General features: G+C 49.8%; 1 protein-coding gene across 6 annotated transcripts in view; it reads left to right on the forward strand.

Annotated features, from left to right (window-relative positions):
• The window catches only part of HTT (huntingtin), a 168,339-nt gene that overhangs the window by 108,745 nt on the left and 34,866 nt on the right, over positions 1 to 24,728 (forward strand). For all 6 annotated transcript variants that reach the window (XM_060298909.1, XM_060298907.1, XM_030876774.2 and 3 more), the window contains 9 exons: positions 612 to 690; positions 801 to 962; positions 3,456 to 3,511; positions 4,533 to 4,681; positions 6,497 to 6,633; positions 8,118 to 8,234; positions 10,961 to 11,083; positions 11,364 to 11,599; positions 12,681 to 12,823. In XM_060298909.1, coding sequence (XP_060154892.1) covers positions 612 to 690; positions 801 to 962; positions 3,456 to 3,511; positions 4,533 to 4,681; positions 6,497 to 6,633; positions 8,118 to 8,234; positions 10,961 to 11,083; positions 11,364 to 11,599; positions 12,681 to 12,823 — 1,202 coding nt within the window. The remainder of the gene's footprint in view (positions 1 to 611; positions 691 to 800; positions 963 to 3,455; positions 3,512 to 4,532; positions 4,682 to 6,496; positions 6,634 to 8,117; positions 8,235 to 10,960; positions 11,084 to 11,363; positions 11,600 to 12,680; positions 12,824 to 24,728) is intronic.

Raw genomic sequence — 24,728 nt, forward strand, 5'->3', positions numbered from 1 at the left:
GTTTTTCTTTATATAGATGTAGTGATAATACAGCTATAGTTAAAATACTAGAGTATTTTAGGAAAATGTCCACGTTTTGGGCTTTAATTGGTCATGTACTTACTATTTTTCCAAGTCTCAGGAATAAGATTCTTTAAATACTTGGTCTAATAATATGGGGTATAAATAAAACAAGCAAGTGTCTGATTACTGACATTTAATATTGTGTTTCTTAAAAAGAAAAGGGTATCATTGATGTAAAGAAATTTTTTCCCAAGGAAATCAAGTGGTATCTTCTAGATCCCTGAATCTTTCAAATGACCATCACCTCTCTGGCCCCACTACACACGGGCTGAGTGGTGAGTTTCCTGTAGCAGAGGAAAGCGCTGTCTCGGGTAGCCTGCTGCAGGTGACAAGGTTTGATCTGTCGGTCAGCTGTAAACTCTGTTTCACCTAATTATCTTCACTAAAGGAAGAGCTTGATGCCGCTACACTGAGTGGCTGTTATAGTTCTTTCTGACTCTAAAACGCTCTGATTTTGTGAATTTGAATTAGTTTGACCTGGAGTATAGCTGGATACATAGGAGAGTATTTAAGGGTATCCTTTGCTCACCTTTCTTTCTGCCTGGCAGGTGGTTTGACGTACTCCAGAAAGTGTCTACCCAGTTGAAGACAAACCTCACCAGCGTCGCAAAGAACCGCGCGGACAAGGTAACTGGGAGCCGGCAGGTGCACGCTGGGCACGTTGCAGGTTGGGGCCTCCAAGCTGCCTGCAGTGGAAGACTCACTTACGGATTCTTGCTTTCTCTTTTTTTTCGTAGAATGCTATTCATAATCACATTCGTTTATTTGAGCCTCTTGTTATAAAAGCTTTAAAACAGTACACGACAACAACCTCTGTGCAGTTACAGAAGCAGGTTTTGGATTTGCTGGCGCAGCTGGTTCAGTTACGGGTTAACTACTGCCTTCTGGATTCGGATCAGGTTTGTCGCTTTTATCTTTCATCTGCTGCACCTGTTCGTAAGTTAATAAAAATGAACTTGGAAAGACGCTGAAGTCTACCTTAAAGAAATGCGCCGTTTTTTCCCCCCACCAGCGGCTGCGTCTCATCTGTCTCACCCACTGGTTGACACGGAAGGCCTGGCGTGCGCAGGCCTCAGCAAGCGTTGCACCCTCGCCCAAGCTCTCCAGGCGGGGCTCAGCCTTTACAAATCTGCCCGCGGCTCTTCCCGGCCACTCACCCTCCCCCACTCCACGGTTAATCCGAACTTACATTGTCGTTGAGATTTACTGCTGGGGGGACATTTCTGCAGAATCCAGAGTCTTATTGTAGACAGCTTATCAAGGAAGATCAGTTTCAAGCGATCTCAAGTTAGCTCACCTGTTTGAAAGGGAATGTGGTCTGTTGGGCAGTGGCTGGCCCCGGCCCCTGGGTCCCCGCGTGGCGGCTGTCTGGGCCGGCCCTGAGTGTCTGTGCTTGCTCCCACCAGGTGAGACCTCCCTGCCACGGTACGACTCTGGAAAGCTGTGTCATCTTGTGATGCGAATTCTCTTAAAGCAAGCGTCATGCCAGCCAGGTTCACTGCAAAGGAAGTTGCCTTTAGGTCGTCAGAATGTGACTGTCATTGTTGGGCTGTGGTTTGGTGCTACTTTCCCATGAGACAGGAAATACTGCAGTTCTCCGTTCCCTCTAGACACCACGGTGTCTGCGGTGTAGCACTGTCGTTGAGGCATGCCTGCGCATCAGATGGGGACTTCAGAAAGATAGAAGAAAGCAACAAAAATCACTCCGTTTTGGAGAAGGGCTCTGTGTGGCATGACTGAAGAGAGAATTTGATAAAGGCCTGTCTGACCAGTGTACGGTTGAGTGGGCAGCTGTGCTCTTTCTCTGTCCACTGACGGCAGCCCCAGCAGAGACTGGTCTCTAACCACCCACCGGCCACGCACCTTGAGAAACTCACCAGGAGAAGCGAGCAAACACATTCAGGACGCTGGTTTCCCCACGGGTGGTGTTGGGGGGTCACCTGATGAGAGCGGGCTTGGGGCGGGGGCTCTCTTTTGACCCAGCATTTTCATTGTCCCGCCCTCTGCTCTGGTTCTCCGAGGAAAATCGTCCAAAGAGCCGTTTCCTTCCTTGGGGACGACGCTCACTGCGGGACGGTTCCCGGGCTCTGACGCAGGGGCTTGGGTGGAGAGAAGCCCTCATCTGAAGTGGGGGGCAGCCGTGGCCGAGAGGGAGGCAGGCGCGGGCACGCGAGGGGAGCCTGGGAAGGTGGGGCCTCCCCGGGCTTCCCCCGCGCCTGCTGCTCCAGGGGAGAGCAGAGCCCGGGCTGGCTGCACTCTCAGAGGACACGGGCCGCCTTTCTCGGTTTCCCCCTTCTGACTCATCGTGGGAGGAAACTGATTCTCTCAGGTGGTGGTCGGTCTCTGCTGGGTCTGCCGTCAGTGGACAGAGAAAGAACACAGCTCCCCACTCGGCCGTACCCTGGTCAGACAGGCCTTTATCAAATTCTGTCTTTAGTCATTCTACACAGAGCCCTTCTCCACAACAGTGATTTTTATTGCTTTCTTCTCTGTTTCTAAAGTCCCCATCTGATACGTAAGCGTCGAGAGAGAATTCCGTGCTGTGTTCGTCTCTGCGCACGTGCACAGGTGGTCTGATGTGCGGGTCTCGCCGCGAGCCCAGCACTTTCTGCCTCTTACTTGGTGGCGTTAGGTTTTCTTGCCATGGGCGCTCTCTCCCCACGTTTGTTCCGATTTGTTTCTGTCACTCAGCGCCCTTTCCCCCCAATTCTTAGGGTTCAGTACCTTGACAGTTTTTATGGACAAGGATAGAAAACTATCAATAGAACAGGCAAGTGATTTAACTCAGTTCAGATAGTGATTTACTGAGCACCTGCTGTGTGTCTGTTTCACACCCCGGGGGCGAGGAGGAAACTGGAGATAAGCTCCATGCTTCCGGTTGGAGAGTGAATTTGGGCACTTGGAATGTGACACAGAACTGGCTGTAAGCCAGTCGTGAGGTCCTGCCTCTGCTTCTCAAGGCCACCCTCCCCTCCGCACCCTTCGGTACCCAGCTCCTTTGAATGTTGGGGGCGCTGGGGGAGAACTTGGACTCACTTGGGCATCTTTATTCCTAAGCCAGTTTCAGGAAGTCCGTGCTGTGCGGCTTGCCATGAGCTGGAGCGCACGAGGCCTGCTGCTGTGCCTTGTGGGTGCTGCCTGGGGCTCCTGGAATTCATCATCTGTTTCTCCCAACAGGTTTCACCTCAGTGTTCAGTAAATGTGTTAAGAGGGATTTCTGGAAGTGTCTTGAAATTATCTAGTCTGACAGTAGAATACGTTGGAGTCCTTGTGCACAAACAAATTCACTGTCAGGAAACTTGTTAAAGGTTTATACAAATGAGTATGAAGAAAAATAACCTAGTTTGCACATTTTAATTATTGATGTAAAAATTTTATATTTCTGCCTGTAGGTGTTTATTGGATTTGTGCTGAAGCAGTTTGAATACATTGAAGTAGGCCAGTTCAGGTAATAGCGTTTTGTTATTTTAGATTGCTTGTCCTTGTTACGTGATTACATGGAATTTTATGTTGTGTTATGTTATTTGCCGCACTGCACAGCATACGGGATCTCAGTTCCCTCGACCAGGGATCAGACCCGTGCTCCCTGCAGTGGAAGCACGGAGTCTTAACCACTGGACCGCCAGGGAACTCCCTACATGTAGGATGAGCATTTATCTTAAAAGGGTTGTTAGGCATTTTTGCTAAGCATTATTTTTAATGGAAATCTGATTAACATGCTGTGGATTTTTGTTTCTAATAAAAATTCATGAATAAGCATCTCAAGACGTGTTGAGAAGTAGTTCTGCATCTGATAATTACGTGTTGTCAGTTTTCATTTCATATTTCAAAGCATTTAATTATAATAGTTTTCTAAATGAACTCTCATTTGATAGAGCACTAATTTTTCTAATCTTAGAGAAGACGGTTTTCGGATATAGTTGTCTTTAATAAAGGTAATTATTATGCACTGTACTTATATTAATTGCAGTTTTTCTTTGCTAGACTGTAAGGTTTGAATACTTCCTCTTATAAGTATAATTATAGAAAATTAAAATTGTTCAGTTTCTGAACTAACTGATAAGTAGTTAGGGAAACATAGTGCAGAGGGAAGTGTTCTGAGAGTCCCCTGGGTCTGGAGGCATAGTTTCTTGTTCTCGACCATGTGATTCGAGGCAGGTTACTTTTTCTTCTTTGGGTGTCAGTTACTTTTTCTCCTGTTGGGCGCCTTCTCCAGGCCCTCACTTAGCCCAGGCGCCCCAGAAGACGTGCTGGTGCCACCCCGAGCCGGGAACACGGGAGGACGTCAGCTGGACTAAACTGGGTCCCGAGGGTCCTTTAGCTCAGCGCCCACTCATCCCTCCTCGCGCTCTCCTGTTTTCTCGCATGTGCTCTCTCAACTCTGAATCGAGAGTAATTTCATGCTGTTTATATTGGTTATGTTTCTTCATTTTAAAAGGAAGCGTCTAAATGGATGTTTTTGTTTCTAGGGAATCAGAGGCAATTATTCCAAACATCTTTTTCTTCCTGGTATTACTGTCTTATGAACGCTATCATTCAAAACAGATCATTGGAATTCCTAAAATCATCCAGCTCTGTGACGGCATCATGGCCAGTGGGAGGAAAGCTGTGACACACGGTAACGGGACAACCTTTCACTGTGGTCTTCAGTGGTCATCATGTGCTGACGCCACCTTCCGCCTGTGTGGACAGCTGCCCAGCGCTCTGTAGGCTGTGCGTGTGTACGCGTGCGCATGTGCACTCTGGCTAGAGATGTTTAAAAAAAGGAGAGAGCACAAGCTTTACTCTCAGGAGTGTATGATCCACTTAGGTAAACACAGACAGTGAGATAATCTAAGGTGCACGTAGAGTCTGACATAAATACTCTTGTCTAGCCATGTGAAACAAAGAATTTTAAAGTCCAGCTTCTGTAAGGACATTGGATTTCTCGTCCAGTGGTATTGGAAGATATAGTTTGGCCGTGATTCAGGGCCTTCTGTTTTGCCTGGTTATTTCGTAGCAGGTTCAGTGAGGTCCACAGACGACAGTCAGCTGCTCAGGCAGCCTCCTCCCACCTGTGGAATGAGGTGGTGTGCTTTAGGAAGGAGCTGTGAACCTTTCTTTGCACTTTTTAAGCTGCTCTTCCTACCGACTCCTCTCTGGCTCCATCGTCAGGAATCTGTAGGCTTTTGAACTGGGATTGGGGTGCCTCCCAAGACCTCGGCTGGCTGCTGCACCCCGGGTCCCCGTTCCGCGTACCGCAGTAGGGTGACCAGTGAGCCGTGGTGCCGGGGATGTGGAGGGGCTCGGCAGCCACCATTTCCCACTCTAGCAAGACGGTCACCTTAGCCGTGGCCTTGCTGGGGCTCAAATCCATGCCTCAGCACGGGGGTCCATGACTGCACGTATGGACTTGGGGTCACTGGACAGAGTTGAAAGTGCAAACGGCAAATAGAGAGATGACTGAGGTTTCCCAGATCAGAGGGTCTTTGGATAGAAAATTGATGGGCAGCCAGACCGCCCCGCTCTCTACTGGGAAGCCTGGTTGTCTGTAGAAAACTCAGCAAGTGTGGTGTGTGTGTGTGCGTCACTGAGGGTGAGAGAGTGTGCCTTTCAGTAATCGTGGTGACATGACTGGGCTGATCCTTCTTAATGAAAGGCCTTTCTTAGTTTATTCAAGTGGTGGTGTGAGGCAGATCATTTACTTTGCTCTTTTGGAGAAAGACACGACTTGGGGGAAAACACATTGTCTAATGAGAGAGTGACTTTAATTGCTTGAAACAGTATAGAAATCTAATACTTTGACTAAATGTTTTCCATTGAAAAAGCATTTATTCTCTCTTCAGGTAAATTTTTAAGTAGATTATGCATGAGGATAGAATGTTGCTATTTTGGTTAGTTAGAAGGTTTTATTATTTTGAATTTGACTTTTGAATTTTTGTCTCTTTGTGTCAGAAATAATGTTATGTCACAGAAATCCTAGTTTTTTGTTTTTTTGTTTATTATTTTGTGTGTGTGTGGTACGCGGGCCTCTCACTGTCGTGGCCTCTCCCGTTGCGGAGCACAGGCTCCGGACGCACAGGCTCAGTGGCCATGGCTCACGGGCCCAGCCGCTCCGCGGCATGTGGGATCTTCCCGCACTGGGGCACGAACCCGTGTCCCCTGCATCGGCAGGCAGACTCTCAACCACTGCGCCACCAGGGAAGCCCTGTTTTTTTGTTTTTTAAAATCTTCACAACATTATCAAGTGTCAGAGGAAGACCCATGGCCTTCCAGGATGGTATACAGGTAATTTCACGGCACTCATTGATAACCTTAATTTATGTCTTATCACAAAGCTAAGTATGGGTCAGGGTTTTCTTTATTTCTTGAAAATAATTTGGAGATGTTAGTGCTGTCTTCCGAATGCATCTGTCACATACTGCCTTCTTAGTGGGCCCTTTTGTGCCTACAGCCATACCAGCCCTGCAGCCTATAGTCCACGACCTGTTCGTTTTAAGAGGAACCAATAAAGCTGATGCAGGAAAAGAGCTTGAAACCCAGAAGGAGGTGGTGGTGTCCATGTTACTGAGGCTCATCCAGTACCATCAGGTAAGAGGAGGTGTGGGGCGGTCGCTGACCCCTCCTTGTCCCTGCAGGGACAGGAGGAAGTGCCACGTGGCTGCTGCCTGCTGTCAGTGAGGGTGGCTTTGTGCCGGCCCTGGGCTCTCGGGCGGTGAGACGCAGGGGGACATAAGGCTTGGTGGGGTCTGTCTTGAAGGCAGTGTGGCCTGGCGGACGGTCACGAGGTCGTTCAAGGCGGTAAGCATGGTGGAGGCCCTCTTTTCCAAAATGAGGACCAAATACCAGTCAACAGTGTCGATCAAAATGGTAGCGTTCTAAAGAATGATTTTTAAAAATCTCAACGTGAAATAATTGAACGACTTTATTTGTACATTTATCTACCACTATGTTGAGGGAGGGCCAGAGGCTTTTTCTTGGCGCTGATTTCTGGCTTCGTTTTCCTCAAGGTGGAGTAGGAATTTCAGGTGGTGTGTGAGGCAGTCTGAAAACAGAAGTCTGGCTTTTTAATGAATTCTCTTCTGTAGCTGGTACGGTTGCCTAGCCCTCACTTATTTTGGTAATTCTTTTTAGCTATTTGTCTTTGAATCTTCATAAAATCTAAGATTTTCTCGTAGAAACACTTTCTTTGTGCATTCTCATTTTGGTTAATCTAGGTAATGTTTAATTAAATGCTTTTAGTGTTTAATTAAATCCCGTAATTACAATAAAAAGTACGACTACCATAAAGAGGCTTGAGAACCAATAACCGGCTCTTGGCAAGCATGCAGTTTAGTGGGAGGCCTGGAGGGCCGCTCAGCTGGCACAGCGTCCCCGGAGCTCCCGGCCTGGTTTACGGAACGAACGGAGAGGGCGGGTCTTGGATTAGGAGAGTCGGGATGAGCGCAGAGTGGCCCCTGTGCTGCAAGTGCTGCCCGAGGTGCCTCCTGAAGGGAGAGGCAGCTGTGGAGGCGGCCAGGTGGCTTTCCAGGGAGCGGGCTCAGCCTGGCCAGCACGCTCCCAGATCAGGCTGCGGGCTTTTCTGCCAACAGGCGGGTGACAAGCGTTTTCAGCTTTGCAGGAGCTCCTCGTGTCTGCTGTCGTTCTGGAAGCCTTCCCGGCAGCATTTTCACAGTGGTCGTGTGCCAGGGAGACCGTGTTCACCAAAACAGGCTTTTAGGGGTCCCTGTTTAGAAGGGACCCCTAAACAAACTCGTGCTCGTGCTCACCCAAGGCCAACTCTTCTGAAGTATGGTGTCCTCAGTAGAAGGTGACCTTTGCACAGATGTTAACACACACGAAAGCCAGAGGGTGTCTGCACAACAGTTTAGTCAAGGCTGTGCTTGTGTCCTGCCAAAGGTTGAGAGGAGTTTGGCTTTCCTTTCGTGCCTTTCCTCTGGTTGTCACTCTTGTAAAACTGTAGAGATGACAGTGCTGTGGTCCTCCTGCGTGTCCCGGGGCCAGGGCTGCGTCGGCCCTCCTTGGGGGCACGCGGGCTGGGGTCTGAGTGTCTTCCGGCCGTTCCCTCTGTGCAGGTGTTGGAGATGTTCATCCTGGTCCTGCAGCAGTGCCACAAGGAGAGCGAGGACAAGTGGAAGCGGCTGTCTCGGCAGGTAGCCGACATCATCCTCCCGATGTTGGCCAGGCAACAGGTTTGTCCCCCTCCCCCCGCGTGTGGGGTCACTGCGACACCGTGGAAGTGGGTGAAGATGCTCGTGAGAGGTGGGCGCTCGTGGTGGGCTTTTCGTCAGTGCGTGGTGTGTACATTTTATGGTCGTTACTGGTGCCATCTGGGCGAGTGCGAGGCCAGAGGGAGAGACGTGCCCTGGGCCCCAAGGCGCCCTTGGGGAAGTGCTTCCAGGGCTGCGTCCTTTCTTGCTCACACCCTGTCTCCCTCACTCTGCTCAGCCACACGTCCTCTGTTTGCTCTGTAGGGGAGTGTTTTTCCTTATCACGTATGAAGTAAGTTGGCAGTTACCCGTCATTTAATCAGGATTTCTGTGGTCACACGATGCAGTCAGTGGTCTCCACAAGCGCAGTGGAAGGCACTGGTCTGGCTGTGTGTGTAGGATGGAGCCCAGTAGTTGTACGGCTTCTGAACCACTTCTGCCCCCGCCCCCCGTCCCCCCAGGGACGTCGAGGGCGTCGAGGGCAGGACGCTGTGCTCTGGGTGCTACACCACCCTGGGAGCCGGGCAGCAGGGACGCGCTGAAGACGGTCCCTCCAGGAATCCGTCCCAGCTGCTGGCAGAGCTCTGGGTCTGAAGCACTTTGGGTACAGTCAGCAGATGCCTGTTCATCTGGGTCGGCCTGGCTAGGGAAGCGGGCGCTCTCAGAGTGAGCGTTTAGTTGGAACGGGGTGGGGAGACAGACAGCAGAGGGGAGTAAGCTAGTTATGTGTATAAAATGTCAGATGAGAGTGCTGGAGGGAGGGGAGGTGTGTCGGCTGGGGGTGACATCCACGGGGACTTGAAGGAGGTGAGGGATGAGCTGAGCAGATGCCTGGGGAAGAGCTCTCTGGGTGGAGGACTTGGGGGAACCCTCGGAGAGCTTGGTACGAAGGGGGTCAGGGTGAACTTGAGAGTGGAACAGGCGGGCGGGGGTGTAGGGAGAGCCACTCATGGCTCAGGGCCTGTATGGACCGGGAGTGGGATCGAAGGGGTGAGAAGGGGCGTCTGCTGGACTTAGCTCAGACGCAGAACCAGTGAGCTTTGCTGACGGCTTAGGTGGGGTGAGGGATGTGAGAGGAGGGGCGGGCAGGTGGCTGTAGCATAATGGCTTTGGGCAGACCGTGGAAGGAGCGGGTTTCGGGACGAGGTCAGAGCCTGGTTTGGATGTGTTTGGTTGGGACACTGGTTGGCGCCAGGGAGGCTGGAGGAGACCTTTGGGGTGCGAGCTGGAGGGCAGGCCTGAGGGTGGACGAGGTCGCTGCGGGGCCCAGGGTAGCTGGGCAGTGGGAGAAGGCCAAGCCCCGGGAGGCGAGGAGGCCCATGGACAAGACGGGCAGGAGCAGGTGGCGTGGTATTCTTACAACCGAGGAGAAAAGGTGTTTCCCGGAGAAGGGACTGATCACTGGGAGCTGCTGCCGGGCCAAGCAGACGGGCCCTGGGAACTGACCCGCACTTGGCCACACGCAGGTCCCTGGGGAGCGGCTTTGGTGGAGCGGAGGGAACAGAAGCCCAGCCGGCGTGCGCTGGTGAGAGGGCAGGAGGAGAGAGGGAGAGACGTGGCGGCAGCCGGCCAAGCTGGGGGGCACGAGGGCCAGTGTCCACCCTGAGGGCAAGAGCAGAGGGGCACTGCCTCTGCAGGACAGGAGGCCGTGCCGTCGTGGCGTCCCTGAGCACCACCAGACCCAGGGCTCCGTGGCCGTGTAGCCGACAGGTCATGGCCAGAGGGCCTTGCCGGCGGGTGGGCCCCGGCAAGAGACTCATCTTCCCACCGCAGAGGGGCGGCTCCACGCCAAGCAGGGCTCAGACCTGCACCTTGAGAAAATCGCCCTCTGCGGAGATGTTACTGTGTGTATACACACTCGTTAGTAGTGACGACAGTCATCAGTAGGGGAGTGGTTGAGTGTACTGTGGTAGAGACTTAATTTGGAATATTTTGCAACCTTTAAAAATAATGTTAGGAGGATCTCCCTGCCGGTCCAGTGGTTAAGACTCTGCCCTTCCATTGCTGGGGGGGGGGCCGGGTTCGATCCCTGGGTGGGGAACTAAGATCCTGCATGCTGCACGGAGAGGCCAACAAAATTTAAAAAATGTTAGGTTTTAAAACCTGTTGCCTTGGGAGTTCTCCATTATATTTTTAATGGAAAAAAGCAGAGACATTTATAACATGATTTTTCAAAACAACTTAAACAAAAATCTCTCTACATGTATAGGAATGTGGAGAAAGTTAACGAGAAATACACTAATTTGCTAACATTTGTTACTACGTAGTGGGGTAGGGATGGGGTGCCAGTAAAGAAAGAAAAAAGATACAGTATGTATGATACCCATTTAGGTACATTACTTGTGTGTAAAGAGATGCGAGAGAGGCTGGTTCCTGAAGTGCTGATGGTGACTGGGTCAGGGCGATGTGGTTTCAGTTGATAATTTTCATACGTCTACATATTTGAATTTTTTACAGAAAGCATCTGTGGTTTATTTAATAAAAATCTAAATGCAGAGATTTCCATCGTGGAAAAAATACAGCTGTGTTACAGTGTTGTTCTAAAAAATGTTTACTTGGTTCACTACTGAAGTTAAAATGCGTTTAAGTGCGGGGGTGGGAATGGTGCATGGTCAAGGCTATTTGACCTTGAGACAACCGACGTGAGGTGTGAAAGTCGGCATTTCATTGGCTCACGGGAAAATGTCTGTGACGTTTCATTGCAACAGATGCACATTGATTCTCACGAAGCACTTGGAGTGTTAAATACGTTATTTGAGATTTTGGCCCCTTCCTCCCTCCGTCCCGTGGACATGCTTCTACGGAGTATGTTCGTCACCCCAGATACCCTGGTGAGTATCCCGCCTCCTGATGGCATCTTGGCTTCACCACTGTGTGGGGCACCCGGGGGTTTCTGCTGGGGCCAGGGTGGAGCCTTAGTATTTGCATTTTAAGCAGGTTCCCGGATGGTACTGATGCTGCCTGTCTGGGACCACACTTTGAGAACCAATGAGACAGATTTATTGGTGGAATTGTAAACTCAGGGTGATTTTCATAAATGAACTTGGCAATCAGGAAGAACTTAACCGTCTTTTTCCTTTAGCTATAACATACTTGTCTTCCTTCCTCTAGGCATCTGTGAGCACTGCTCAGCTGTGGATAGCCGGGATCCTAGCCATTCTGAGGGTTCTGATTTCCCAGTCAACTGAAGACATTGTGCTTTCCCGCATTCAGGAGCTTTCCTTCTCTCCGTATTTACTCTGCTGTCCAATAATTAATAGGTTAAGAGATGGGGGCAGTAATTCAGTACTGGAAGAACACAGTGAAGGGAGACAAACGAAGGATTTGCCAGAAGAAACATTTTCCAGGTACGCTCTATGTGGGAGCCTTCCGCGTGCGTGTCCTCAGGCCGCCGTGTGGTGTTTGGGGTCCCTGAGTCTCGCTTCAGCTCTGCGAGGCGGGTTAAGGAGTCCGTGTCGGTGTGTTTCCTCTGCCCAGCCTGCCTCACCTGTGGCCCTCGTGCCTGTCTGCAGGCTCTGTCACATCCCGAATCAGACCCTCGTTAAGACTGCAGGGTGGTAGTGGGTGGGTGCAGGCGGTAAGGGCGTGGCTGCCTGCAGAGAATTGGAAAACCTAGGAAAACCCACTAAAAGTCAGTCTTACGTTTATCCCCGCCGGGTGCTGGCCACCCTCCACACTGTCAGTAGTAAAATCCCCCTCCCCCAGGGTGGAACGCTCATACTGTGCTCCCCTGGGTGTCCTTGCGGCATCAAATCACATCTGCCCTTATCAGTTCTTGGGAAGCTCCTTGAGGGTGGCGATCACAACTCAGGCACTGAAAAGGCTTGTTGTGTAGACGACTGTGTATCCACCTTTGCTGGATTCGGGGTGCACGCTGACTTACACCTCGTAGAGCGTGTCCAGGAAGCACAGTTCCTGAGAACGTGCTCCTTCCTGCCGGGTCCACCGTAATGTCCACGTAGCTGCCCTTGGTTGGTCATCAGGGCCTGGGGCGCCATTGTGATTGTGGAGATAAATCCAGTGAAACTGCATGACACCCATTTGTCCGCAGGTTCGGCAAGGCAGCCTGTGGCTCCTGCTGTTACATGTAAGCAGGGGCTAAAGTGGAGGATGCGTTAAATTCCTGTGGTGGGTTATCTCCCTACTTTATAAAGCTTTGAAGAAACACGGCAGGTCATGTTACCCTCCTGACAGTCCTTTAAAGGTGGTGTGATTCCTGCCATCTCATTAGTGAGGAAAGTAATACACAGAGAGGTAAAGTGACTTAATCCAGAGGGCTGGCATTGAACACTTCACTTGACTTGCATTTTTACCCTACTGCCCTACCCATATCTACTGTGTATATTACTCTTACGTGTGTGCCTCCCTCCCAGAAGTGCTCCGCGATAGGCCCCTACGTCACTGTCACCCTTCTCCCTTTCTTTGAAGGTTTCTGCTACAACTGGTTGGCATCCTTTTAGAGGACATTGTTACAAAACAGCTAAGAGTGGAAATGAGTGAACAGCAGCATACTTTCTACTGCCAAGAGCTAGGCACGCTGCTCATGTGTCTGATCCACATCTTCAAGTCTGGTAGGTGCATCCCACTAGTGTTATTAGAGCATCTGTATATCCCCTGCCCTGCCCTGCACACTCTCAGGGTGTAAGGAGGTGCTGCCCAGTGCGAGCTCTGCCCTGCTCAGTGTGCCTTTGAAGACGTTGTGCTGATGAAAACAGTAAACCTGGGTGCTTCCTCCTGTTTTAAAGATTTGGAAAGACAAGATGTTTTTGTTACCTTTACGTATGATTGTGGATTAAAAAAAACAGTGCACGCAAGAGAGAGGTCACAAGATCCCAGCCATGTAGCAAGCATAGGAAGCAACCTTAGGACAGTCAGTGTGTTTCAACAGGAATGAGTGTTTTCAAAAGGAATGTCTTGCTAGTTACAGGGTACAGGCATATCCTTTTCTCAGCAAGAAAAAATGAAAGGCAATTCTAATCTCTAGGAAAAGCCAACAGCAAGGAAGTCATGGTCCAAATATGAAGCAAACCTGGAAGTGGTTTGAGTCCTGGAAGTGCGGGGGTAGGTGCTCTCTTTGGGTGTGACTGCCTCTGGTGTGTTTAATTCTGTTGCCACGTCGTGTATTTCCACGTCTCAGCTCTTTTACTGTGTTGCCTTTGTTTTCTGTGGGGCTCCTTCCCCGCGGCAGAAAGGATGGCCTCTGGTCTCAGCCCCTGCGGGAGTCCTGTGAGGGACTCGTGAGCCCTGGGTGCTCTGGCCAGCCTGGGCTGGGTGAGAGGCTGGACAGCATTCCTTTGGGAGAAAGGGTTACTTTCCAGTAGTAAGGGAAGGGGAGCAGACAGAATAACTGACGGTCCACTGCAGGTGATGAAAGCATACCAAGGCAAGTTTGGAGGTAACACCACAACTGAGAACAGAACGATAGCAAATGGTCGCCTTAAGAGGGGTGGGGCAGGCACTTGTCAAGGCAGAAGCCCCCATCTGTTGTGGGATTTAAAAATCACATGTGTATATTACTTCAATACAAATTAAAACACACACATACCCGCATACATACCACTAGAGCAGAAGATAGTTACCGCCGTCAACCTTTATTCATTCAGCAAAGATGCACTGAGTCCGCCGCCACTGTGCTGGGCCCTGGGTGTGCGGTGGTCAGTACAGCTGACGTGATTCCTGCCTCTGTGGTGCTCAGTCTCGTGGGGCAGACAATACACAGATATGTCACCACAAGTCTTGCTATCTCCTGAGAAGGAAACAAAAGCACAGTGACAGCCAGCACAGGGGTGGGCAGTAGGGGCAGGTTCTCCTAGGGGCTGCTGAGCTAAGGCCTGAAGGAGAAGGAGCTGGCCCTTCGGAGAGAGTGTTCCCGCTGAGAGGGGTGAGGGCTCGGAGGGGCTGAGGGGGCGGGCAGGGACCTGGGCTCGCGCGGCCTGGGAGCGATGGAGAAGGACACCCCTGCATGGGTGCTTCACGTACCTTCGGTCGCCCTCGGCACAAGAGTGTGGCCAGAATTGAATTTTGATGATGGTTTACAGCTTCCACCCACCTTGTTTACTTACCATTGAAATAATTTTCTTTTTGAGGATCTTTTGATTTATGTTCCACCCACTGCGATAAGTCTAAAATTGAGGAAATAATTAAGCCATGTGAAGAATAAGTTGTTTTTAGTATATGGGCCATTTTAATGTTTGGCCATCGGTTGGTTTGGATCTGACACCAGAAGGGTACCAGTTCACATCGAAGGACGGCTTTCTACCTTCTTTGGATAAGAGCAGTGCATTCTGCGGCCCTAGGCGCATCTAAGTGGATTTCCATGGCGTTCCAGTGGATTTCCGTGCTGTTCACTCACCTGTCACTCTGACTTCCTCTTCCTTTTCTCAGAAATCAGGGGAAATACTTTTATGGTTTGTTGCAGTGCTGTCAAGTCCAGCTTCCTGCAGTGCGCAGATGTTCTGTGTCTGCACTAATCCAGTTGCTTCTGGCCACACGTGGCTGATGGGCACTGGAAGTGTGGTGTTGTGACTGCGGAGCTTTTATTCAGTCTAATTTTGGTTAAATTTGAACAGCCATGCATGGAGTGGAATATTGAGAAGGCCGCGCTCTGCTCCGGAGCCCGGGCTGGGTATCGGGGCACGTGGGTTTTGCCACTCGTGTCTTTGGGCATTGTTCAGTTGGTCCAGTATTTGTAAATAAGGGCTGTATGGGTGTGTACAAATGTCTGTTTCTATCTCCTCGTGTATTTTGATGCCACTTCTTTTAAAGGCACCAGGCAGCAGAATTACTGTGTTTGGTTGCTTTTGAGATAAAATAAACCATCTTGTTTTTTATATAAATAAGGTGTCTTTAGCATCTCAAGTTGGTAATTTTTATTTATGCATTGCTTAAACAATGACAGTAATTTCACCCCTCCGTTGAAAATCGAGATCTTTGAATTTGCCCATTTCAGGTATTATTTCTTAGAACAGGAACTAGTCTGAGTAATGGCCTTGACCTCTCATTTTCTGTTGTTGGCGGGGGTGGTGGTTTATGAATCCCTAAGTCATTTGCCTATTTCACATTCAATCCAGCATAAACAGAAGAGCCAAGAAAGTTACCTAGTCTCCATTTTACAGGTTCTGGGTAACTAACACCTCGTCCTCTCCACTGAGGCAGGCCAGATAGAAGCAGAAGGTGGAGCCGTGGCAGGAGGCTGACAGTGTCCATTGCTTTGTTGCAGGCAGGGCTGGGCTGAGTCCTCCGGCCTGTGGCCGCAGTAAGGCTTCCTAATTCCTCACCGTGTTTTCCAGTCCCCCCCGCCCCTCTGCCAGCCCCCACCGTGTGCCCTCCCCACTGCCGTCCAGGGCTCGCCCAGCCGAGGGCAGCAGTGGGCGGTGGGGCCATTCCTGACCCTCTCCCTTCCTTCCTCGCAGGCAGAGCTCTCTTCCCAGTGTTTTATATGTGGGTCAAAGTAGGATTACTAGAAGGAAGAGAAAATGGTCTTCCTGCAGTGATAAAATGGGCACTGATTCAGATTCGTGCTTGGGCCAGGATGGGGCTGCTGACGGTGTTCTCTTAGGGGTGTGTGGTACCCTTTACATGATTATCTCCATCAACCCTTAGAACAACTCTATGAGATAGTTCCCCATTTCTACTGATGAGAGAATTCAGGTTCTGAACGGTCATATGATAAAACCAAGAGCGAAAACCCAAGAATTTTTTCTTGCCCATTATGTCGTGCTGCTTCTTGGGTTGGTGATGGTAAGTGTAGCAGCTGATGTTTGCAGAGCACTTGCTGTGGGCCCGGCACACACCGTGATATCCGTGTTCTAGCTGAAGTAACTGAGTCACGGGGCTTGTAATGCGTGAGCTCCCAGGTGGTGGGGTGGTTGGGGGAGGTGTCTAGAGCCTGGGCCAGTCCTCGTACGGCGCACACCATCAGCAGTGCCAGTTCCCCCGCGAGAGTCTAGCCCCAGGCCAGCACCAGTGTCCGTCCAGTTCCTCCGTCTGACATCTCGTCCCCCATCCTGGTCCCCGTCCCCTCTTGTGTTTGCTCTTCCCATGATCAGTTCTTCCAGTTTGTGTCTTGAGCGTCTCCTTCGTTCACTCACGCTCTCTTCGCTGCACACTCCATGCGGCGAGACGTAGAAGTCTGTCTTTCCTTCTCACCTAGAGCTGCGCTGCTGATCCAGCCTACGAGGCAGAACAAACCCTTTCTTTGCTCTGCGGCTTCCTGAATTGTCCTCCTCTTCTTGTTTACTACACAGTTTTTCAAAAGAAATGTTTCAGGAGTTTATTGTTGTTGCTTCTAGCGCTCTGCTTTCCCTCTTTATCTCCATCCTCAGCGGTTTGCCTCTTGATCTCATTACCAGAAATGCCTCTGCAAAGGCCACCTGTGGGCTTTCCCAGGTCCTCATCTTCCCGGACCCTGCAGCCCAGTTCCATGGACAGACTTCAGCTCGCTGAAACTCCCTCGTCCCTCGACTTCTCCTTCAGTCTTCTCTTTCCAACCTCTTAATTGCATGTGTTCTTGTGCATTGTCAATCACCCCAAAGAGGAGGAGATGTGCGCCTACTTGGCGTCCCTTACTCTGCAGCAGGAAGGAGACACCTTCTTCAGTAGGCGTGAGAGCTTCCCTACAGGCCTCTTCCAAGTCCAACTTGAGCTGAGGTTTCTGTGGTTAATTCCACACTTGTAACTGAAAGGTTGTACCTTTTGAGCACCTTCACCCATTCCCCCCCACCACCACCTCTGGCAGCTGTCAGTCTGACCTCTGTATCTATGAGTTTGTTTTTTTTAGATTCCACATATAAGTGAGATCAAACAGTATTCATCTTTCTCTGACTTATTTCACTTAGCACAATGCCCTCAAGGTCCATCCATGCTGTTGCAGATGACGGGATTTTCTTCCCTTTTTACGGCTAAATAATATTCCTGTGTGTGTGTGTGTGTGTGTGTGTGTGTGTGTGTGTGTGTGTGTGTCACACGTTCTTTATCCACTCATGCTTCAATAGGCACTTGGTTTGTTTCCGTGTCTTGGCTCCTGTGATTAATGCTGCAGTGAACATGGGAGTGCAGGTATCTTTTTTTTTTCTTTTTAAGGAACACATTTATTTATTTATTTATTTATGGCTGCGTTGGGTCTTCGTTGCTGCACGCGGGCTTTCTCTAGTTGTGGTGAACGGGGGCTACTCTTCGTTGCAGTGCACGGACTTCTCATTGCGGTGGCTTTTCTTGTGGAGCACAGGCTTCAGTAGTTGTGGCACATGGGCTCAGTAGTTGTGGCTCACGGGCTCTAGAGCATAGGCTCAGTAGTTGTGGTGCACCGGCTTAGTTGTTCCGCAGCATGTGGGATCTTCCCAGACCAGGGATCGAACTGGTGTCCCCTGTGTTGGCAGGCAGATCTTAACCACTACGCCACTGGAGAAGTCCCGCAGGTATCTTTTTGAGTTAGTAATTTTGTTTCTTTCAGGTATATACCCATAAGTGGGATTGCTGGATCATATGGTAGTTGTATTTTTTTTAATAGATCTTTATTGGAGTATAATTGCTTCACAATACCATGTTAGTTTCTGTTGCACAACAAAGCGAATCAGCCATATGCATACACGTCCCCATATACCCTCCCTCCTGCGTCTCCCTCCCACCCTCCCTATCCCACCCCTCTAGGTCATCGCAAAGCACCGAGCTGATCTCCCTGTGCTATGCTGCTGCTTCCCACCAGCCAACTATTTTACATTCGGTAGTGTATATATGTCAATGATACTCTCACTTCGCCCCAGCTTTGCCCTCCTACCCCATGTCATCAAGTCCATTCTCTATGTCTGCCTCTTCATTCCAGCCCTGCAACTAGGTTCATCAGTACCATTTTTTTTTTTTTTTTTTTTTTAGAATCTGTATATATGTGTTAGCATACGGTATTTGTTTTTCTCTTTCTGACTTACTTTACTCTTCATGACAGACTCTAGGTCTATCCACATCACTACAAATAACTCCATTTCTTTTTATGACTGAGTAATATTCCATTGTAAATATATGTACCACATCTTCTTTATCCATTCATCTGTCAGTGGACACTTAGGTTGCTCCCATGTCCTGGCTATTGTCAATAGTGCTGCAGTGAACATTGTGGTACATGTCACTTTTTGAATTATGGTTTTCTCAGGGTATATGCCTAGTAGTGGGATTGCTGGGTCATATGGTAGTTCTATTTTTCGTTTTTTAAGGAATCTCCATACTGCTTTCCATAGTGGTTGTATCAATTTACATTCCCACCAACAGTGTAGGAGGGTTCCCTTTTCACCACACCCTGTCCAGCATTTATTGTTTCTAGTTTTTTTGATAATGGCCGTTCTGACCGACGTGAGGTGATACCTCATTGTAGTTTTGATTTGCACTTCTCTAATAATTAGTGATGTTGAGCATCTTTTCATGTGCCTCTTGACCATCTGTATGTCTTCCTTGGTGAATTGTCTATTTAGGTCTTCCACCTGTTTTTTAACTGGATTGTTTTTTTGATATTGAGCTCCATGAGCTGTTTGTATATTTTGGAGATTAATCCCTTGTCTGTTGTTTCATTTGCAAATATTTTCTCCCATTCTGAGGGTTGTCTTTTTGTCTTGTTTATGGTTTCCTTTGCTGTGCAAAAGCATTTAAGTTTAATTAAGTCCCATTTGTTTATTTTTGTTTTTATTTCTGTTACTCTAGAAGGCGGGTCAAAAAAGATCTTGCTGTGATTTATGTCAAAGAGTGTTTTTCCTATGTTTTCCTCTAAAAGTTTTATAGTGTCTGGTCTTACATTTAAGTCTTTAATCCATTTGGAGTTTATTTTTCTGTATGGTGTTAGGGAGTGTTCTAATTTCATACTTTTACATGTAGCTGTCCTGTTTTCCCAGCACCACTTATTGAAGAGGCTGTCTTTTCTCCATTGTATGTTCTTGCCTCCTTTGTCATAAATTAGATGCCGATATATATGTGGGTTTATCTCTGGGCATTCTGTCCTGTACCATTGATCTGTTTTTGTGCCAGTACCATACTGTCTTGATTACTGTAGCTTTGTGGTACAGGTTGAAGTCAGGGAGTCTGAGTCCTCCAACTCTGTTTTTCTTTCTCAGGACTGCTTTGGCTATTTGGGGTCTTTTGTGTTTCCATACGAATTGTAAGATTTTTTGTTCTAATTCTGTAGTTTGGTAGTTTGATAGGGATTGCATCAGTGTTTTATAGTTTTCTGAGTACAAGTCTTTCGCCTCCTTAGGCAGGTTTATTCCTAGGTATTTTATTCTTTTTGTTGCAATGGTAAATGGGAGTGTTTCCTTAATTTCTCTTTCTGATTTTTCATTGTTGGTGTATAGGAATGCCAGAGATTTCTGTGCATTAATTTTGTATCCTGAAACCTTACCAAATTCATTGATTAGTTCTAGTAGTTTTCTGGTGGCATCTTTAGCATTTTCTATGTGTAGTATCATGTCATCGGCAAATAGTTTTACTTCTTCTTTTCCAATTTGTATTCCTTTTATTTCTTTTTCTTCTCTGATTGCTGTGGCTAGGACTTCCAAAACTATGTTGAATAAGAGTGGCAAGAGTCTTGTTCCTGATCTTAGAGGAAATGTTTTCCGTTTTTCACCATTGAGTATGATGCTTACTATGGGTTTGTCGTATATGGCCTTTATTATGTTGAGGTAGGTTCCCTCTATGCCCATTTTCTGGAGAGTTGTTATCATAAACGGGTGTTGAATTTTGTCAAAAGCTTTTTCTGCATCTATTGACATGATCATATGGTTTTTATTCCTTAATTTGTTAATATGGTGTATCACATTGATTTGCGTGTACTGAAAAATCCTTGCATCCCTGGGATAAATCCCACTTGATCATGGTGTATGATACTTTTAATGTGCTGTTGGATTCTGTTTGCTAGTATTTTGTTGAGGATTTTTGCATCTGTGTTCATCAGTGATATTGGTCTATAATTTTCTTTTTTTGTGATATCTTTTTCTGGTTTTGGTATCAGGGTGATGGTGGCTTCGTAGAATGAATTTGGGAGTGTTTCTCCCTCTGCAGTTTTTTGGAAGAGTTTGAGAAGGATTCGTGTTAGGTCTCCTCTAAATGTTTGATAGAATTCGCCTGTGAAGCCATCTGGTCCCGGGCCTGCCTCTCCTGTTCTCCCCTCGGCTTCCTTCCTATGCCCCCAAGGACCCACGTGACCTGGAGGGGGCTTTGGGGGGCAGGAGACTGGCCTGGGAGCTCAGCAGGCTCCCCCGGCCCCTGTGGGGAGGGCAATTGCCCACTGCTCCTTTCCTGCTCCTCCCGGAGGGCCCCTCCCGCCTGCCACTCCTGATCTCCCTGGCCTCCCTCCTATGCCCCCAGGACCCATGAGACCTGGATGGGGCTTTGGGGGCTGGGGGAGCAGCTTGGAAGCTCAGCAGGCTCCCTGGCCCGAGTGGACCAGGCGTTCGCCCTCCACTCTTCTCCGGCTCTTCCTGGAGAGTCCCTCCCACCTGCCTCTCCTGATCTCCCCAGCCTCAGGGGTGCTGATCTTGTCTGGCCTCCACTTCTCCTCCCCCCTTGGTCCCCCTACATCCTACTGGTTTACTCTGGGTTCCTCCTGCCTCCTTGGGTGTCAGAGTCCCCCACCAGCGGCCGGCAAGCGCCCTAGTTGTGGTGAGAGGCTGACTCCGCGTCTTCCCACAGTTCTACCTTGACTCCTCCTCTGGTAGTTCTATTTTTAATTTTTCAAGGAATGTCTGTACTGCTCTCCACAGTGTCTGCACCAGTTTACATTCCTATCATAGTGCACAGGGTCCCTTTTTTCCCGCAGCCTCACCAATGCCTGTTATTTCTTGTCTTTTTGATGATAGCCATTTTAACAGGTGTGAAGTGACATGTCACTGTGGTCTTGACCTGCAGTTTCCTGACGATTAAGGATGTTGAGCACCTTTTCATGTACCTCTTGGCCATGTGAATATCTTCTTTGGAAAAATGTCTATTCGAATCCTTTGCCCACTTTTTAAAATTTTTTTGAAGACTTTTTTCTTGCTGTGGACCATGTTTTTTTTTTTTTTTTTTTTTGGCAGATATAGTGCTCACTTATTCTCTCCATGTTTAAAAAAGAATTTCAAAATAACAAGATAATTTTATACACCATACAATTCAGGGTAGGGTTGGGCTCAGGGGACCATTTCGTTGTTCACAGTGTGGGCAGAACCCTCTGTGTCCAGACATTTTTTGAGCTAGTTTAGCTTTCAGCTCTGAGTCCTGGTCCCAGTCTTGAAACCACAGAAAGTTAGGGGGTGGAATTTTCTCAGCCACAGGGATGAGGTTCTTGTTCAGATGGGAGGCGAGAGCTTCCTGCACGGGATCAATAAAGCCTCTGATGCAGAAACATGAGGAAGCAAGGGCAGAGGGCACCGGGGCTGAACCAGAGGGGCCTGTCGTTGCGGGGCAGGAGCCCTCTCCCGGTCCAGCATTTCCCTGTGCTTACCCCTGTGTCTCCACTGATGCAGAAACATGAGGAAGCAAGGGCAGAGGGCACCAGGGCTGAACCAGAGGGGCCTGTCGTGACGGGGGGAGCCCTCTCCCGGTCCAGCATTTCCCTGTGCTCACCCCTGTGTCTCCACTCAGTAGAAGGGGCTGCCTGAGAGCAGCAGCAGCCAGTATATTTGGTGGAGGAACTTTCTCCTAGTAGCTTCCAGAACCTGAAGACAGGGCCCAGTAGAACTTTGACTGGATTCATGAGATCCCAGGATGCCTGGGAGCTACAAGCCCTTGATTACTGAGATGACCCTGCCAATGGGCCCAGCTCCTGGAAGGCACGGTCCCGTAGTTTTGCAAGGACAGCCCTTGACTAGGGCAGATGGACCTGCACAATCACACTGGAGTGGGACAGATAGACTCCACACTGCTCAGACCAGAAATCAATGTCCTGAACCAAGTGTTCAGAAGACACAAAGCGGACAACCTTCTTAAGGTTGGAGAACACATGGCTAGCCTCAAAGGAGAAACTCTTTGTACACTGCTGGATGGGAAAAGGCAAAGGAGAGTAATGATGCAGGATGGCCTGGTTGGCATCTAGAGGTTGGACAGTTAGCCCATATAAACTGTCAGTGTACTGTTGGTCTGTCCACCAGTCAGAGACAAAAATCTCAGTCTTTCCACTGTCCAAGAGTTCCGGCCACAGAGCCTCCTCTTCCAGGTCCGACACCTGCTTCTTTTGACACCACCTGTAGGAAGACAGGAAGCTGGTCTGTATACAGGCCCTGGGAGTGACCTCCCAGTTTTCCTCTGCCCCCCAGGCGTCTCCTCCAGTCGGCACCGTCCATTTCAGGAGGCCTTCGCCATTGGGGTTTGGGAGGAGGTTGCGTCCTATGGGTGTGCTCTCGCAGAAGCGGCCCAGGACACAGGGCCTGGGGTCGTTGGCGGGGGCAGGTAGGTGTGGAGGATGGGTGACAGGGTGGCGTGGCGTCGGGCCAGGATTCTCAGCCACAGGGCCTGACAGTCCACCAGGTCGTGCCAGTGCCGGCACCCCTGACGGCGGCGCCCGAGCAGAATGTGTTGGGGCACGTGGCGCAGCACCATCTCAAGCAGCTCCGATGACGGCCCAGACCCAGCGCCTCCTTGGGTTCGGGGTCCTGAGCGGGGACCCCAGCGGGCAGGCCCCTGGAAGCTGAGGTGTACATGGTCTCCTCTCCAGGCCCAGCTGCCACTGCTTCTAGGGGGAGAGACATAGTGAACAGGAGGCACAGTAAGCAGGTTATGTACTGTTGGGAAATTACTAAAAATAAAGTCCCGAGCTTCTCGCGAGGGCGGAGTCAAGATGGTGGTGTGAGAAGACGCAGAGTTTGCGTCTCCCCACAACTAGGGCACCTGCTGGATGCTGGTGGGGGACCTCAAGCCCCAAGGAGATGGGAGGAACCCCCAAGCGAACCGGTAGGACGTGGGGGCACTGAGGGGAGAAGAGAAGTAGAGGCCGGACAGGACCGGCACCCCTGAGGGGTGGCTGAGAGGGGCGAGGGGTTCCCACACCTGGAGGGACCCTTGGGGGCTCGGATCGGGGGGTGGGGGGAGTGCGCCCAGCGTTTCCCCCGCCCAGTTGGCCGGAGAAGTCTGCCCAGCTCTCGGGCGGGGTCCTACGCCCTCAGAGTTCCCATCCCGTCGGGCTGCGCTGGCCTTGGGGGCGTAGGAAGGAGGCAGACGGGAGGGCACTCCAGAACCTGAGGAGCAGCAGAAGGAGTGGAGGGCGTTCGCCCCGCCCACTCGGGCCCCGAGAGCCTGCTGGGCTCCCAGGCCTGGTCCCCTGCCCTGCAAGCTCCCCCGTCCCCCTGCCCCACCACACTGGTCCTCTGGGGACCATTTTTAAAGTCTCTATTGAATTTGTTGCAGTATTGCTTCTGTTTTATGTTTTGGTTTTTTGGCCATGAAGCATATGGGATCTTAGCTCCCTGACCGGGGATTGAACCCACACCCGCTGCATTGGAAGGCGAAGTCTTAACCACTGGACCACCAGGGAAATCCCACTTTGCCCACTTTTTAATTGGATTTATTTTTGTTATTAATTTATGTGTTCCTTATATATTTTGGAAATTAACCCCTTATCAGATGTATGGGTTGCAAAGTTTTGTCCCATTCTGTAGGTTGCCTTTTCATTTTGTTGATGGTTTCCTTTGCTCTGCAGAAGCTTTTTAGTTTCATGTAATCCCACTTACTTTTTTTTGTTTTTGTTGCCTTTGCTTTTGGTGTCATATCCAAAAAATTATTGCCAAGACCAACGTCAGGGAGCTTAATACCTATGTTTTCTTCTTTATGGTTTCAGGTCCTACATTAAAGTTCTTAATCCATTTAGAGTTAATTTTTGTGAGTGGTGTAATAAGCTAGGGGTCTAGTTTCATTCTTTTGCATGTGAAGACCCAGTTTTCCCAGCACCATTTGTTGAAGGGACTGTCTTTCATCCATTGAGTGTTGTTGGTCTCTCTCTGCTCTCCCCTCCCGCCCTCTGTCCCCCTCCCTCCTCCTCCCCATCCATGGGACCGCCTCCTTCATGACCTGCCTCGGTTATTGCTGCAGAGATGACTGGTAACTGCCTCCTTAGGTCCTGTCACTCCATCGTCATGGCTGCCTTGGTCTCTCATCTCCATCCTCCCTCTAGACACGTGCTTGCTGTCCTGCCAGCACCTCAGACTTACACTTAAGGCTGGACTTGTCACCTGGTACAGCTGCTCTGCTCCAGCTTCCTCTTCTTGTTGACTTGTTCGTCATTTGTCATTAGAGACGCTCAGACCCCAGCGTCATTGTCGCCCCCCCCTGGTGGGCCCCTAGCTTCCTGTCCTGTCCCGCCGGCGGCTTCCTCCTGCCGTCGGGACGCTGCCCCCCAAGGCCGGGCACTTCCCTGACGTCCTTCCGGCAGCAGCAGCCGCTTGCTGGTCGTTGGCTCTGTCCAGCGCTGTACTGAGCCCTTCACTTGGGTTTTATGATTTGATCCTTACTGCAGCCCTGTGAGCGGCTGGT

Source organism: Globicephala melas, chromosome 5 (genome assembly GCF_963455315.2).
Source record: "Globicephala melas chromosome 5, mGloMel1.2, whole genome shotgun sequence".
NCBI lineage: Eukaryota > Metazoa > Chordata > Mammalia > Artiodactyla > Delphinidae > Globicephala > Globicephala melas.